This window comes from Notolepis coatsorum (assembly GCF_963971535.1).
Source record: "Notolepis coatsorum genome assembly, chromosome: 2".
In the NCBI taxonomy this organism is placed as follows: Eukaryota; Metazoa; Chordata; class Actinopteri; order Aulopiformes; family Paralepididae; genus Notolepis; species Notolepis coatsorum.
The window spans coordinates 66,558,695-66,574,029 of NC_140166.1; the positions used below are offsets into that span (position 1 = coordinate 66,558,695).

Here is a 15,335-nt window from a genome sequence, read left to right on the forward strand (position 1 = left end):
TCTTACCGTTCGCCGATGAGACTGGAGGAAAAATATTCCAATGATTTGACGTCGATCTGCTAGATCCATTTCCCGTTTGTATGACGCAATAAACGCCGAAATCATATTGATTCTTGCGTTTCGAAAGCGATCCCAATGCACTCGATTGTGTCTCTTGATCCACGTTACAAGATATTACTACCGGAGGATTCTCCCAGATGCACCGAGCGCCACTTCCGGGTTGGCGTGGAGTGTAACTTGCCCGAAATCCACCAGGCGGCGGTATTGAGGTGTTGCAATATCAGAACAGGGTCCAGCTGCGTCCCGGAGGGAGGCTGGATGAATTATGAATGCCATGGCAAAAGAATTAAATATTGATCCCAAAAACGAGTTAACTCGTTTCTGGCGCACAACGCATGGCGGGCAATAACGAGTATACTCGTTTTTGGCGCACAATGTGTTAAGGCTCACTTGAAAAAGAGGTGTACCTTCTCAATTTGACTACCCTGGTTAAAATAAGACATTAATAAAACGAGTTTCAGATACATTTCAGAGGTACTCACAGTTGCACAAGGGTTTCGAACAGCGAAACGCTAGGGTTTGAAAGCTCGGCGTTGCTAATAAACATTTTAAATATTTTTTATAAACTGGTCAACACTGCTCAAAACGGCGTTATTTCCGTATTTGGCTGCCTGGTGCGCCTGCGCTGTGTTGACCAGTTTATAAAAATTATTTAAAATGTTTATTAGCAACGCCAAGCTTTCAAACCCTAGCGTTTCTCTGTTCGAAACCCTTGTGCAACTGTGAGTACCTTTGAAATGTATCTGTGATACTCTAGGTTGGTTTCCCATTGAGGAGCAAGTGACTGTGGATTCACTCGGCCAAACCTTGTTGGCGTGCATCACAGTCACGAAAGGGGCTAATTGTTACGAAGGATCAGATTAAACCGAATATATATATTTATTACTTGATATATATTGCATAGTATTTGTATATCGTCTGATATCCCTTGTGTATTCTTTGTACATATACACGGAATATCCCTTTTACCTAGTACAGACCATAATATTTCGTTCTCCTATTGGATAGCGATCCACTAGGCGCCACTGCCATACCCCCAAGGTCTAGTTCAAAGTCACCGCCAAGGCTTGCCTGGACATGCCCGGTTCTGCGCAAGAATACGAGACAGAAATAAGGCTGGTACTAGATTATTCACCATACGTATAAATACGTCGCAGGTGGATACAGCAGCACTTAGCCTAAAGTTAGTTAACCTAGTTCGAGTTACCCAAGTGAAGCCTCACCCACGATACAACGTGCGGTGAAGTAGGGCCCGTTTGGCCCCAAATAGAGCATTGAGACCGCGTGCGAATTGATAGCTGAAGTATCAGAGTTTAACGCTGTACCGTCGAGTTCGACCTATTCTATTAATTCAGTAATAGTCTATTTATGTATAGTGTATCGTGCGGCTACCGTTCTACAGTGACCAGCATTACCAACGTTTCCTCGTACCAGCTAGTGTGCTTATCCAGGCTGGGCAGCTTACCCTGGCGCCTTCATCCGAGGAGCCCTAGACGAGGACCGCGTGGACATGTACACTGGATAACCTACCCGACGACTACATAGCCCTTTTCGGCTGGATTATATTTGCTTTGGTCCTGTAGCTGATGGAGCGGAGAATCGTCTACACCCACAATTGTGTGGGATTTACCCTGTGAGGAGCAACGTCGAGCCCGCCTCTAAGAAGCCTGAGGCTGGCTAGCTTTCTTCCATGCGGAGCTGCATGCCGGAGAATAGCTGTTATTCGTCTGCGGATCAAGAGATTATTGCACTGTCTCCTGTACCTGGAGTCTCCCTATTCTTCGTTGACCCAGACTTTCGTTACCGACAAATCCTCTCCCCTTGCTGGCCTACAACCGGAGGGACCCTACTAGTATCTCCCGCTGCCCTACTAGTGTACCATAGATATAATTCCTAGGATACAGGTGGTATTCATTATCTCCTGCGTAATATTATCATGGACTTACGCTCTTGACTTACTCACGCACATTCTTCGCCTTACAAGCGCGACTCTAAGTAAAGTAATGTAATCTACTATTATTGCTGCTAATAAATATTATTATAACCAAGATTTGTGTGGAACCGTGTCATTGTGGAAGTGTTCATCTAATATACCTGTGTACTGTATGGCCAGTAGTAATGTACATAAGACAGTAGTGGTTTAATGATACCATACTTATTAATACAGTCAGGGAATTGTACCCCTCAGTTACAATTGGTCCTTCGAGCCGGATGGTAATTAGCGTAATATTAATATAATATTAATATTAACATGGCCGATGATGAACACTCCACAAACGGTTCTCCTAAACTAGATCGCCCGCAGCGCAGACGGCAGCCACCTCATTACCTAGAGGACTACGCTGCCAGTCTACTACCTAGCTTTCTACAGACGTTAAACGCGGAAAAGGCGGATAGTAAAAGTATGCCAAACCCTACCGACCAGGCGACCCCGCCAGTAGAGACCCTAGTGGGTTCTAACGTAACTGACCAAGCTCACGGGGGGGACCAGGAGGGACCTGACATGACTTTACCCCCCGCAAACGTCGACGAGACAGTCCCCGGAGAGCTCCAGGATAAAGAAAGCCCTCCAGGGACGGAACCCGACCCACTACCAGAAGAGACGCACACCCAGGAGATGGACCTCCTCGGAGCGCGACAGGAGAACGGATCTCCAACGAGCACTGCCAGAAGCCGATCACCTCCGCCTGTGTCTTCCCCCAGCGAAGCGGACAAGATGCTGGCGCAGGCACTCATCGCCACCCTGGCAGCCTCCACCGAACGCGATCGACTTCAGGGTGAACGCGATCGACTCCAAGCGCAACAGACGAGCGAGCGCGAACAAGCTGCAGACGAACGAGAGCACCTTCACGCGCAACTCCAAGCGCAAGCCCTCAGTTAACGCGAACATTCTGCAACCGAGCGAGAGCGCTTCCAGGCGCAACAAAGGAGTGAAGACCGCATAAGACTGGAGACCAGACGCCTTCAGACGGAAGAGAACATTGAAAGAAGCCGCGCCGAGGCGCAGCACGCCGCCGCCAATGCGCAGCACGCCGCCGGCAATGCGCAGCGCGACGCCGGCAATGCGCAGCGCGACGCCGCCAATGCCCAGCGCGAAGCAGCGCGCGACGCCGCCCATGCCCAGCGCGAGGCAGAGCGCGACCGGCTGCAGGCGCAGCTGATGGACAAATTGATTGCCATGGCGACACCCCCTCAATCCGCACGGAGCTCCCGGAGATCGTCAAGACAAGGGTCTAGGACACATTCCCCTACCCGACCAAGCGACCCGGGACCCCGCCAACAGGAGGATCCTGTCCACGTCTCCGAACCCCCTCCCCGGCCGGTCCATACGAGACCCAGCAACCGGGAAGAACCGGACCACGCCGAGAGACTGAACAGAAGACTCCAGGACCTAGCAGAGGAAGAGGAAGAGGAAGAGGAGGAATGTCAAGCCGACCAGCAGCAACGTACTCTGGACCAGGAGGCCCAGTACAGCCCCGACCAGCAGCAACGTACTCTGGACCAGGAGGCCCAGTACAGCCCAGAAGTCAGCCCCGAGGCACTGCGCTACAAACCCCCGACTCAACTCACGGGTGAGTTTGACGCACCGTCAGCACCGAGGAACAGCACCTGGGTACCCGACCTTCAGTACCCACCAAGTACCAGCCCAAGACGACACGCACGGGGAGACTCGCCCAGGAGGCCTCTCCCCCAACGCTCACCGATGTGCCAGCCATCCATGGCATCGTACCTTGGCACACCGACGTTCCCGGACTTCACACACGAGAACAGAGCACAGTACACAGAGCTACGAATGTGCTTAGAGACAATGATGTCCGATGTACCGGATGAAACGTACAAGTATGCTATCCTACTCAAGCACCTGAAGGTGCCCAGAGCGCACAATATAGCGCTGGCATATTCAAACTCTACTACCCCATACACCGCGGCTCTAGTAGCCCTCGACCAACGTTATGGACGCATATGGGACTACGTGATACAAGAGATAAGAGACATTGACCGTCTCCCCCCAGCCAGAGACAACAGAGCATTAGATGACCTCTCTATCAAGGTACAGTCCCTGGTAGGGATGCTGGGGTCCCAAAAGGAAAAAGGGATATACGAACTGTACGCTAACTCTAATGTAGAGAGGATATTAGAGAAGCTCCCTCCCGCCCGACAAGAGCGTTTTCGGCGGCAGAGAGACCACCGTGACCCCAACGGCCCAGAGGCATCCCTCCTAGACCTGTCTGAGTTCCTCGCCAGGGAGGTCAGCAGCTTACGACTGGACAAGCTGACTGGACGCCGCCGGCAATGCGCAGCGCGACGCCGCCAATGCCCAGCGCGAAGCAGCGCGCGACGCCGCCCATGCCCAGCGCGAGGCAGAGCGCGACCGGCTGCAGGCGCAGCTGATGGACAAATTGATTGCCATGGCGACACCCCCTCAATCCGCACGGAGCTCCCGGAGATCGTCAAGACAAGGGTCTAGGACACATTCCCCTACCCGACCAAGCGACCCGGGACCCCGCCAACAGGAGGATCCTGTCCACGTCTCCGAACCCCCTCCCCGGCCGGTCCATACGAGACCCAGCAACCGGGAAGAACCGGACCACGCCGAGAGACTGAACAGAAGACTCCAGGACCTAGCAGAGGAAGAGGAAGAGGAAGAGGAGGAATGTCAAGCCGACCAGCAGCAACGTACTCTGGACCAGGAGGCCCAGTACAGCCCCGACCAGCAGCAACGTACTCTGGACCAGGAGGCCCAGTACAGCCCAGAAGTCAGCCCCGAGGCACTGCGCTACAAACCCCCGACTCAACTCACGGGTGAGTTTGACGCACCGTCAGCACCGAGGAACAGCACCTGGGTACCCGACCTTCAGTACCCACCAAGTACCAGCCCAAGACGACACGCACGGGGAGACTCGCCCAGGAGGCCTCTCCCCCAACGCTCACCGATGTGCCAGCCATCCATGGCATCGTACCTTGGCACACCGACGTTCCCGGACTTCACACACGAGAACAGAGCACAGTACACAGAGCTACGAATGTGCTTAGAGACAATGATGTCCGATGTACCGGATGAAACGTACAAGTATGCTATCCTACTCAAGCACCTGAAGGTGCCCAGAGCGCACAATATAGCGCTGGCATATTCAAACTCTACTACCCCATACACCGCGGCTCTAGTAGCCCTCGACCAACGTTATGGACGCATATGGGACTACGTGATACAAGAGATAAGAGACATTGACCGTCTCCCCCCAGCCAGAGACAACAGAGCATTAGATGACCTCTCTATCAAGGTACAGTCCCTGGTAGGGATGCTGGGGTCCCAAAAGGAAAAAGGGATATACGAACTGTACGCTAACTCTAATGTAGAGAGGATATTAGAGAAGCTCCCTCCCGCCCGACAAGAGCGTTTTCGGCGGCAGAGAGACCACCGTGACCCCAACGGCCCAGAGGCATCCCTCCTAGACCTGTCTGAGTTCCTCGCCAGGGAGGTCAGCAGCTTACGACTGGACACGTTCGTATGGAGTGGACCAAGCCCAAGACCAGGACCTCGGGGATTAAATGATAACCGCCGGTCGGTGACCGTTATGCACCAAGCCGAATCAGTACCGCAGCACAAGAACCACAACACCCCCTCGACGAAAGAGGAGTGGAAGATTGAATGCCAGTACTGTGAAGGGGAACATCGGCTGTATAAATGCAACACTTTCGGGAAGCTGACCACGGACGAGGTGAGTCAGTGGATCAAGGACCACCGCCGCTGCTTCCGCTGCGCGCGCAGCCATATGGCAGCTGAGTGCCGCTTGAAGAAGAAGTGCAGCAGGTGCGGTGGCGCCCACTTGGAGGTCCTGCATGACATCAACAGGCGTCAGCCAGGACAACAGAGTGGGCCCGTCGCGGTAATGTACCATGCCGAGGCGGTGGCACCAGTACCGAAGAGCCACCAGACCGCCCCCTACTGTACCTACTGCGACGGCGGACACTGGATGGCACAGTGCGCCGAATATAAGACACTGAACCCCGCCCAAGTTGACCAGTGGCGTGAGGCGGCCCAGGCGGGCGCCGCTTACCGCGCAGCACTGTGCGGGGCCCACCAGACGATCCAAAGCAACCGACCAACAGGAGTGCTCCACATTGACCAGCATAGCGGGACCCCCCCGAGTGCTCATCAAAGTGGTCAGAGTGCTCCTGAGCTACGAGGACAAGGTCCTGGACACTTACGCCGTCCTGGACGACGGGTCTGAAAAGACTCTCCTCCTCGCTTCCGCAGCAGCCCAGTTGGGCCTGCGGGGTGCCAAAGGTACCATGACCATACGCACCATCAGAAGGGACCAGAAGACCATAAAAGGTGAAAAGGTCTCCTTCAAGATAGCAGCGGTGGACCAGCCCGAGAAGCAGTATAGTATAACCAACGTCTTCACCAGCCACGACATAGGCCTATCACAGTACACCTACCCCATCCCACAGCTGATGGCGAAGTATGTGCACCTACGTCAACTACCTATACCGCTTATCGACGGCGCCACACCGACCCTGCTCATCGGCTCCGACCACGCGGACCTCATTCTCCCAATTGAGGCGGCCCACATCGGACCCAAAGGATGCCCAGTCGCGGTTCAGACCCGACTGGGGTGGACGCTCCAGGGCCCCCTCTACGGACTTGACAGTCAACCCACGTCTACACGCTGCCTACACACAAAGGCGAGCGACACCGGCCACTCCCTCGTACAGCCCGTTGAGAGGCTATTGACATTAAGCGAGAGGCCTGTGAGAGAACCGTGGGCACAAGAGGGAGTTCGGAACTCCACCCCCCTCAGCTGCGCTTCAGACGTAGCTGACCTCGAACCCAGCACCCCAAGCGACTCCTTGATGGGGCGGCCGGAACCGGCCCCTCCTCAGACGGGGTACAGAGCAAACAAGAGAAACAGACGGAGGAGGTGGAGGCGCAGCCAAGCACAGATCAAAGCAGTCTCAGGCCCGCTTCCTCCTAACCCCCCTACCATCCCTTCCAGCCCGTCAGAAGCGGGTCAAGGACGGGGACAACTTAAAAGTGGACACAGTCGTCGTGATCATAGACCAGTCACTACCCCGAGCTGCGTGGCCGGCCGGCCGCGTAAGCAAAGTGATCACTGGTGCCGACGGAAAGGTCAGAGCGGCAGAAGTGCTCGTCCAGGGGCGGACATACACCCGAACTGTGGCGAGGCTGATAGAGTTGCCAAGGCTCCCCGACTCTCCTAATGACGACCATGACCCACTGACTTTGTGAATTGCCCTACCCTCACAACGGACATTGAGTAGTGGACAGTGCGGTTAATCTGTATCTGCTTATCTAATTAGGTGCGGACTAATTAGGAGGCGGCTGTTACGAAGGATCAGATTAAACCGAATATATATATTTATTACTTGATATATATTGCATAGTATTTGTATATCGTCTGATATCCCTTGTGTATTCTTTGTACATAATATACACGGAATATCCCTTTTACCTAGTACAGACCATAATATTTCGTTCTCCTATTGGATAGCGATCCACTAGGCGCCACTGCCATACCCCCAAGGTCTAGTTCAAAGTCACCGCCAAGGCTTGCCTGGACATGCCCGGTTCTGCGCAAGAATACGAGACAGAAATAAGGCTGGTACTAGATTATTCACCATACGTATAAATACGTCGCAGGTGGATACAGCAGCACTTAGCCTAAAGTTAGTTAACCTAGTTCGAGTTACCCAAGTGAAGCCTCACCCACGATACAACGTGCGGTGAAGTAGGGCCCGTTTGGCCCCAAATAGAGCATTGAGACCGCGTGCGAATTGATAGCTGAAGTATCAGAGTTTAACGCTGTACCGTCGAGTTCGACCTATTCTATTAATTCAGTAATAGTCTATTTATGTATAGTGTATCGTGCGGCTACCGTTCTACAGTGACCAGCATTACCAACGTTTCCTCGTACCAGCTAGTGTGCTTATCCAGGCTGGGCAGCTTACCCTGGCGCCTTCATCCGAGGAGCCCTAGACGAGGACCGTGTGGACATGTACACTGGATAACCTACCCGACGACTACATAGCCCTTTTCGGCTGGATTATATTTGCTTTGGTCCTGTAGCTGATGGAGCGGAGAATCGTCTACACCCACAATTGTGTGGGATTTACCCTGTGAGGAGCAACGTCGAGCCCGCCTCTAAGAAGCCTGAGGCTGGCTAGCTTTCTTCCATGCGGAGCTGCATGCCGGAGAATAGCTGTTATTCGTCTGCGGATCAAGAGATTATTGCACTGTCTCCTGTACCTGGAGTCTCCCTATTCTTCGTTGACCCAGACTTTCGTTACCGACAAATCCTCCCCTTGCTGGCCTACAACCGGAGGGACCCTACTAGTATCTCCCGCTGCCCTACTAGTGTACCATAGATATAATTCCTAGGATACAGGTGGTATTCATTATCTCCTGCGTAATATTATCATGGACTTACGCTCTTGACTTACTCACGCACATTCTTCGCCTTACAAGCGCGACTCTAAGTAAAGTAATGTAATCTACTATTATTGCTGCTAATAAATATTATTATAACCAAGATTTGTGTGGAACCGTGTCATTGTGGAAGTGTTCATCTAATATACCTGTGTACTGTATGGCCAGTAGTAATGTACATAAGACAGTAGTGGTTTAATGATACCATACTTCAGGGCTGTACGTTAACTTTTTTTGCACATAGCACTGGTGCTACAGAGGTTTATAGTTTTGTAGCACAGGCCAAAATCTTGTAGCACAAGTATAAAACGTGTTATATTTGTAACAGTCACAAATGTGCCTATTGTATTTGTGTTATTTAGTTGCAGTGCCATGTTTGGCTGTCATTTAGTATATCGCCATGTGTTATTATTACTATGCTATTTTCAATTAATATCATAAACAACATAAGGAATATTAGCATAATTTTGAGTGGACTGAAGGAATGAGTCAGCGTTAATAGTTTTAAATGCAAATAATTTATTGAAACATAGAAGTGGGGTCGGTTGGGACACACACACACACACAATGGGGGACCCTGATGTAAACAAGACAAACGTCTTTCTCAGGTCTGCATCCCCTTAACAATTGTGTGTATTGAGCCGTACTGTACCCATTCTGCAATCTGTTAAATAAAGTTTTCATTCATTCATTCACACACACTGTTTCAACTCACCACCCCCGCATCATATTGTAGTCTAGTCTGTCTTCAAACTTCCACTCCTCTCGAAACTTGTTTATATTTGAATATCAACATTATCTGTCCATCCTCAGTTTACTATAATATACTCCTGTCCTGACTAGTGACTTCATCATCTTTCCAAACGCACGCACGCACACACACACACAGGGAAGGGGAGAGAGTGCCCCCCCATTTCCCTTTCCCCAGTCCACACTGTGTCTGCTGGCTCTGCCTGTGATCAGGATTAGCTTGTTAGCTTGCTAACGTTGTAGTGATTGTAATGGTACATAAACATTAATTTCGGGCGATGTGCGCATAAAGGAATGGCGACGGTGCAAAGCATGTAGATGCATTTGACCCGTTGCGAGAAAAAAAACCCACCACGGACTTATTTCGGGACGTGTAGGCGCACTGCTGTGTTAACGCAGCAGTTCAGTGCGCACCAACCGAGTGAACCGACCAACGCGCTGCTCTGCTTGCAGAAGGCGCACGGATAGGGCGGATATGACTCGTCGAGTTGTCACAAGAGTTTTTTCAAAATAAGATTATCATATGCACCTGAACGTTGCTAGCTTTCGGAGCCTAGCTGGAGCTGCACGTGGGCAGAAATGAGACCCGCTACAGGATTTTCAAAATAAGAGTATCTATATGAACCGAATCCCTATCGCACCAGTGCTACTGAAGTAAATCCATCCATCGCACAGACCGCTGTTGCTGTAGCACGTGCGATATATATGTCGCACTGTACAGGCCTGTACTTATTAATACAGTCAGGGAATTGTACCCCTCAGTTACACTAATCATTACTACTACTACTACCACCACCACTTATATTACTACTAAGAAAGACTGTCAGGCTTTAAAACTGTAGGACCCAGGCCTAGAACTGCACCCTGAGAGGGAGGTTTGCTCTGAGTGGAAAGTTCAAAGGGTCAAAGTGGGTATAAAACAGGAGGGAAGACTGTCAAGTTTTAAACTGTGGATACTAAACAGAGAAGGTAAAGATGACTTTGAACTGTTTAACAATCCAGAACAATTTTATTTCACTGTAAAACAAATATTTTATCTACTCTATTCTACTATTTTATTGCATTGCACTATTGCACTATTTTACTCCGTCTATTTTATCTTACTCTTTTTATTATTGTCTATTTAAAACGGAATCAAACCATAAACAAGGTGGCCTGTTGGGATGTTAGATCCTAATGTGAAAAACTGTTATTTTATATGTCTGCACTTTATGTGCTCATTTTATGCCTTATGTCTTTTTTCTGTTGTGAAGCACTTTGAGCTGCAGTTTCTGTATGAAAGGTGCTATACAAATAAAGTTTATTATTATCGTTATTATTATTACTACTACTACTACCAGCAAAATCATACTTACTGCCATCCTGAACAGCCTGACAGACCAACACACACATGGAATAGACGATACAGGATGTAGAGGAGCTGTCTACCCCTCCACTCAGGGGAACCAGAAACCCAGCCTGGGACAGACAGAAAACATACAAATAAAATGCAATGTTTTTCATTGGGACCGTCGTCCACAAACAAACAAAAGAATTGTCGACCAATAGTCATAAGACTGTATCCGACTAGTTGATTGAATTGACACATCTGTAAAATAGTGTTTCCCGCATGCAGCGATGCAGAAGGGCCGTCTGTAAGGTTAACCTTCTGTAGTGTGGTAGTGAAAGGGTTTAAATGTAGTGATCACCATAAATGTGTTTCTTCTAACCTTTCAGGAAATTACTCAATTCATCACGGTGTGCATAAAAAAAAAAAAGAAGAAACGACTTTGACCAAACTGACCAGCTAATGGACTAAGACAAGTCAGCCCCATATTCAATACATACCGTTTGTGTTGGCCCGCCACTAATACATCTCCCAAACGGACAAAATAACACCTGAACATGCACACAGACCATTCCAAAGCTCCACGGCCTCAGTCCTGCCTAGTCTAACACCGGTCTACATGCCTGCGGGAAACTCTGGTACAGTATTGGAATCAGTCAATTAATTCAATACTTGGTCATTGTACTCCCTCCTCACTAAAGCTCCAATGTGTGCATCTATTGTAAATATACATCATTATATATTTGTATACATAATGTATAATGCATGTATATTAATAATGTATATTCACATACATTCTTGAAGAGTTTGAAGATGGAAAAGACGCTTCTGAGAACTTTCTTAACCCATCATAAGCAGAATATACAGGTGTATTTTACTTTACCAACATAAACAAACATTTTACAGCCACAAGATATGGCAAATGCAAATTAATAAATAATATTTACCCGTTGTCTAGCTTTGTCCTTTTATGAAACACTGAGTCAATCAACTAGAGAAGAGAACAAAGACTTTTTTGTGGCAGGGCTACCCATGTGTTTACATTTGGATCACTGATTGGGCCTTTAATTAACATTCCTTTCCATTTTGCTCCTTGATTACATGCAATACATCAACATCCATTGCCTTGCCTCAGTTCCAACCACATGCTGCTACAACACAACAGAATGTGAGTGTCCTCCTCCTCACCTGCCCACTTCTCCTGAGGTAGTCCCAAAGCCAGCAGGCAGGCCCTAGGCTGAAGGACACACAGGTCAATTCATTAATTGATTGATAACTTTATTTAAAAAAAAAAAATTATTCTCTTTTCCGCCCTTCTTTTTCCGTTTTTCTCCCATCCCAATGTTAGTCGTTATGCCAATTCCCAATCCCCCCTTCCTGGTCGTTGCGCACTCTACCCCCTACCGTCGGTCCGGGAGGGCGGAGACTATCACATGCTTCCTCCGACACATGTGTAGCCAGCCCACCGCTTCTTTTCACCTGGCAGCGCGGACTCTCACTGGGAGAGTGTAACGTGTGGAAGGTCACACTACCTCTCCTAGATCCTTCCCTTGCTGTGCAGGCGCCCCGACCGAACTGTAGGAGTCGCTGTTTTACAACGACCAGGACCCACCCACGCCGGGTTTACCACCCTCTAACACTGCCAATTGTGTCAGTATGGACGGTCGGCCAACCCGGAAGCACCACAGCTGGATTCGATCCCACTGGCTCTGTGGTGGTAGGCAGACGCTTAGTCCGCTGCTCTACCCGGCTGCCCGATTGATAACTTTATTAACAGATTGCAGAATGGGTACAATACAGTACAGCTCAATACAAACAACTGCAGAAAAAGACTTTCGTCTTGTTTACATAAGGGGCCTCCATTTTCAATTCAGCAAGACATTTATGACAATACAAGACATACAAATATACGGTTACTGTGTAAGAAAGAGAGAACACATCCTAAAAAGAAATTGAAGTCCGAAGGGGAAGAAACTGTACATTAGAGGGGATTGGGTGGGGTGGGGGAGTGGGGGGACGAGATTTTGACATTTATTAGTTTCTAATTGCAGCCACCCGTAGGTGCTCTTTGAGAGCGGTTTTGAAAGAGGGTAGTGATTCACATCCCTTTACGGCTGTGGGTAGGGCATTCCACATTATTGTGGCATAATTGCGAAACGTGTTTAGTCCGAAACACAGTTGCGAAACACAGTCAATGCAATACATCTTCCCTGTGTACTATATTGTATCCTTGGTTCACCTCTCTTGTTGCTCAGTGATCGGACTCATAGACAAAGCCAGTCGTACTGAATACACAAGATGAGCCAGTGTTTAAGGAACAAGCCAACATTATGGGAAATGTGTTTACCGTCTTCTCCAGAGTCAGACAAGAAGATAGATACCAAATTCCTCTCTGTGTGTTCAGTAGAAAGCTATCGGGCTGCAAGGTAGCCTAGCTTGGAAGCTGTTGGCCAAAAACACCTCTCTCCGAGTTTTTAAGCTAGGCTAGTGGTCTGTGTCCGCTTCCATTAATTTGGTTACCTTGCAGTCGGATAGCTTTCTACTGAACACACATAGCGGAAACAGGTGTCTATCTTCTTGTCTGACTCAGGAGAAGACGGTGAGAACATTTCTCATAATGTTAATGTGTTCCTTTAAGCTTTGAGTGAACTTGCTGTGTGTGGGATGGGTACGGAATTCGGTACTTTTGAGGTACCGAACCGAAACACGTCGGTACTACCGAGTATCGATTCAAGTGAGATACAAAAAATAAAAATAAAAAATAAAATCCTTTTTTTTCCTTTTTTTTTTTTTTTTTCATGTCAACGTTCACACGCACAATATATGCTTACCTAGGATTTGACTTGATTCAACAACAAAGCAGTCGGAGCAATGGCAAGCCGAAAACGGTCGAAATTGTAGTTATTTGAAGTTTGGATTTTTTTTTTGCGACTGAGGTAGGTAAATAAAATGTCTTGAGACTAAAGTACCGAAAAAAGGTACCGTTGGGTACCGGTATCGATTCACAGGTACCGGTACCGTATCGGTTCAAATGTGAAAGGTACCCATTCTACAGTGTGTCTCGGCAGTACGCTTTAATTACCGTACCCTAATCTGGTTTTATTTGAGCTGAGCAATACCGGTATATTGGATTAAAATAAAATAAATATAAAAGAAACATAACAAATATGTATTATATAATGTATGTTTATATAATAAAAAATAACATAATATAAAGAAACGGATTCTAAATACATTTTCAAAATACACAGAATGCATTGAAATAGAAGGCATCTGTCCGCCGGTTTTACTGCAACACTACTATCACCGACCTCTAAGAAGGGAGATCCCCCCTTGGCTGGCCCTTCTAATGTTTCTCTCCTCCACACTGCCTGTGGTGCATTTTTTTCCTATTGCTAGGTTTTAGTGAGTTTTTCCTTACCTTCGCGTGGGGTATGTCTGGGAGTGTTTATTTAAATTTTTTTTAAATTTGACTTTATGGTGTTTTTGTTTTGTTCGTGACTTATTGTGATGTTTCTTCTTGACTTGTTTAAAGAAGACGTGTCCGGTCCATGGGGACATTAACGTGTGTTGTCGGGCCTTACAAATACATTTGATTTGATTTGGTGGACATAGGATAATTGTTGCACTTTTTAAAATCTTTTATTGTTGATCTTTTTCCCCCTCCTTTTTCCTCCGATTTTCTCCCATCCCAATGTTAGTCGTTATGCCAATTCCCAATCCCCTTCCTGGTCACTGCGCACTTACCCCCCACAGTCGGTCTGGGAGAGTGGAGGCTATCACGTGCTTCCTCCGACACACGTCTAGCCAATCAACCGCTTCTTTTCACCTGGCAGCGCGGACTCTCACTGAGAGCGTGTAACGTGTGGAAGGATCACACTACCGCCCTTAGATCCTATCCGCGCTTAGCAGGCGCCCCGACCGAACTGTAGGAGTCGCTGTTTACAACGACCCGGACCCACCCCGCCAGCTTCTCCCACCCTCTAATACTGCCAATTGTATTAGTGTGAACGGCCAGCCAAGCTGGTGACAACCCCGGAGCTGTGAGCTGGATTCGAACAGGCGAATCCAGCGTCTCCGGGGTTGGTGACGAACGCAATCTCCGCTACGCCACCTAACCGCCTAATTGTTGCACTTTTGAGTGTGAGTAACTATCTTAATTGATGATATCTGCTTATGTCATACCTGATTTCTTCCTCTGGAGTGTGGAACTGCCATGTGATTGGCTGGTGAGTGGGCAGGTAGACGTCATCGCCACTGGACAGACTGAAGTCTACTTTGACCCTGTGGTATGGCTTAGACACCGCCTCCTAGAGGACAGGAGGGGAAAAGAGAAGAGAAGAGAAGAGAGGAGGGGAGGGGAGGGGAGGGGAGGAGAGGAGAGGAGAGAGGAGAGATGAGGAGAGGAGAGATGAGAAGAGGAGAGGAGAGGAGAGATGAGAAGAGAAGAGAAGAGAATGGGAGAGGAGAGAAGGGGAGAGAAGGGGATAGGAGAGAAGGGGATAGGAGAGAAGGGGATAGGAGAGAAGGGGATAGGAGAGGAGAGAGAGAGACAGAGAGAGAGAGGGGGGGTGGATATTGTTTACTTTAGATATCACTACAAAAAGGGTCAGAAACATTCACCAGACAAGGACAATTGGTCATTTGGACAATCCGTCTTAGTCTCTTAGTCTTAGTCTCTATCTCTATATAGACCGACAGACTGATGGGACAATTAGAGACGACACAATAGCGGTTCTCCACTCC

At 48.7% G+C, this 15,335-nt stretch overlaps 1 protein-coding gene across 1 annotated transcript in view; it reads right to left on the reverse strand.

Moving 5' to 3' along the window:
• Window positions 1-15,335, reverse strand: part of nadsyn1 (NAD synthetase 1) — a 64,741-nt gene that overhangs the window by 22,273 nt on the left and 27,133 nt on the right. Inside the window, 3 exon segments of the mRNA XM_084307581.1 lie at window positions 10,618-10,720; window positions 11,778-11,826; window positions 14,775-14,899. Of these exon segments, the coding sequence (XP_084163707.1) occupies window positions 10,618-10,720; window positions 11,778-11,826; window positions 14,775-14,899 (277 nt within the window).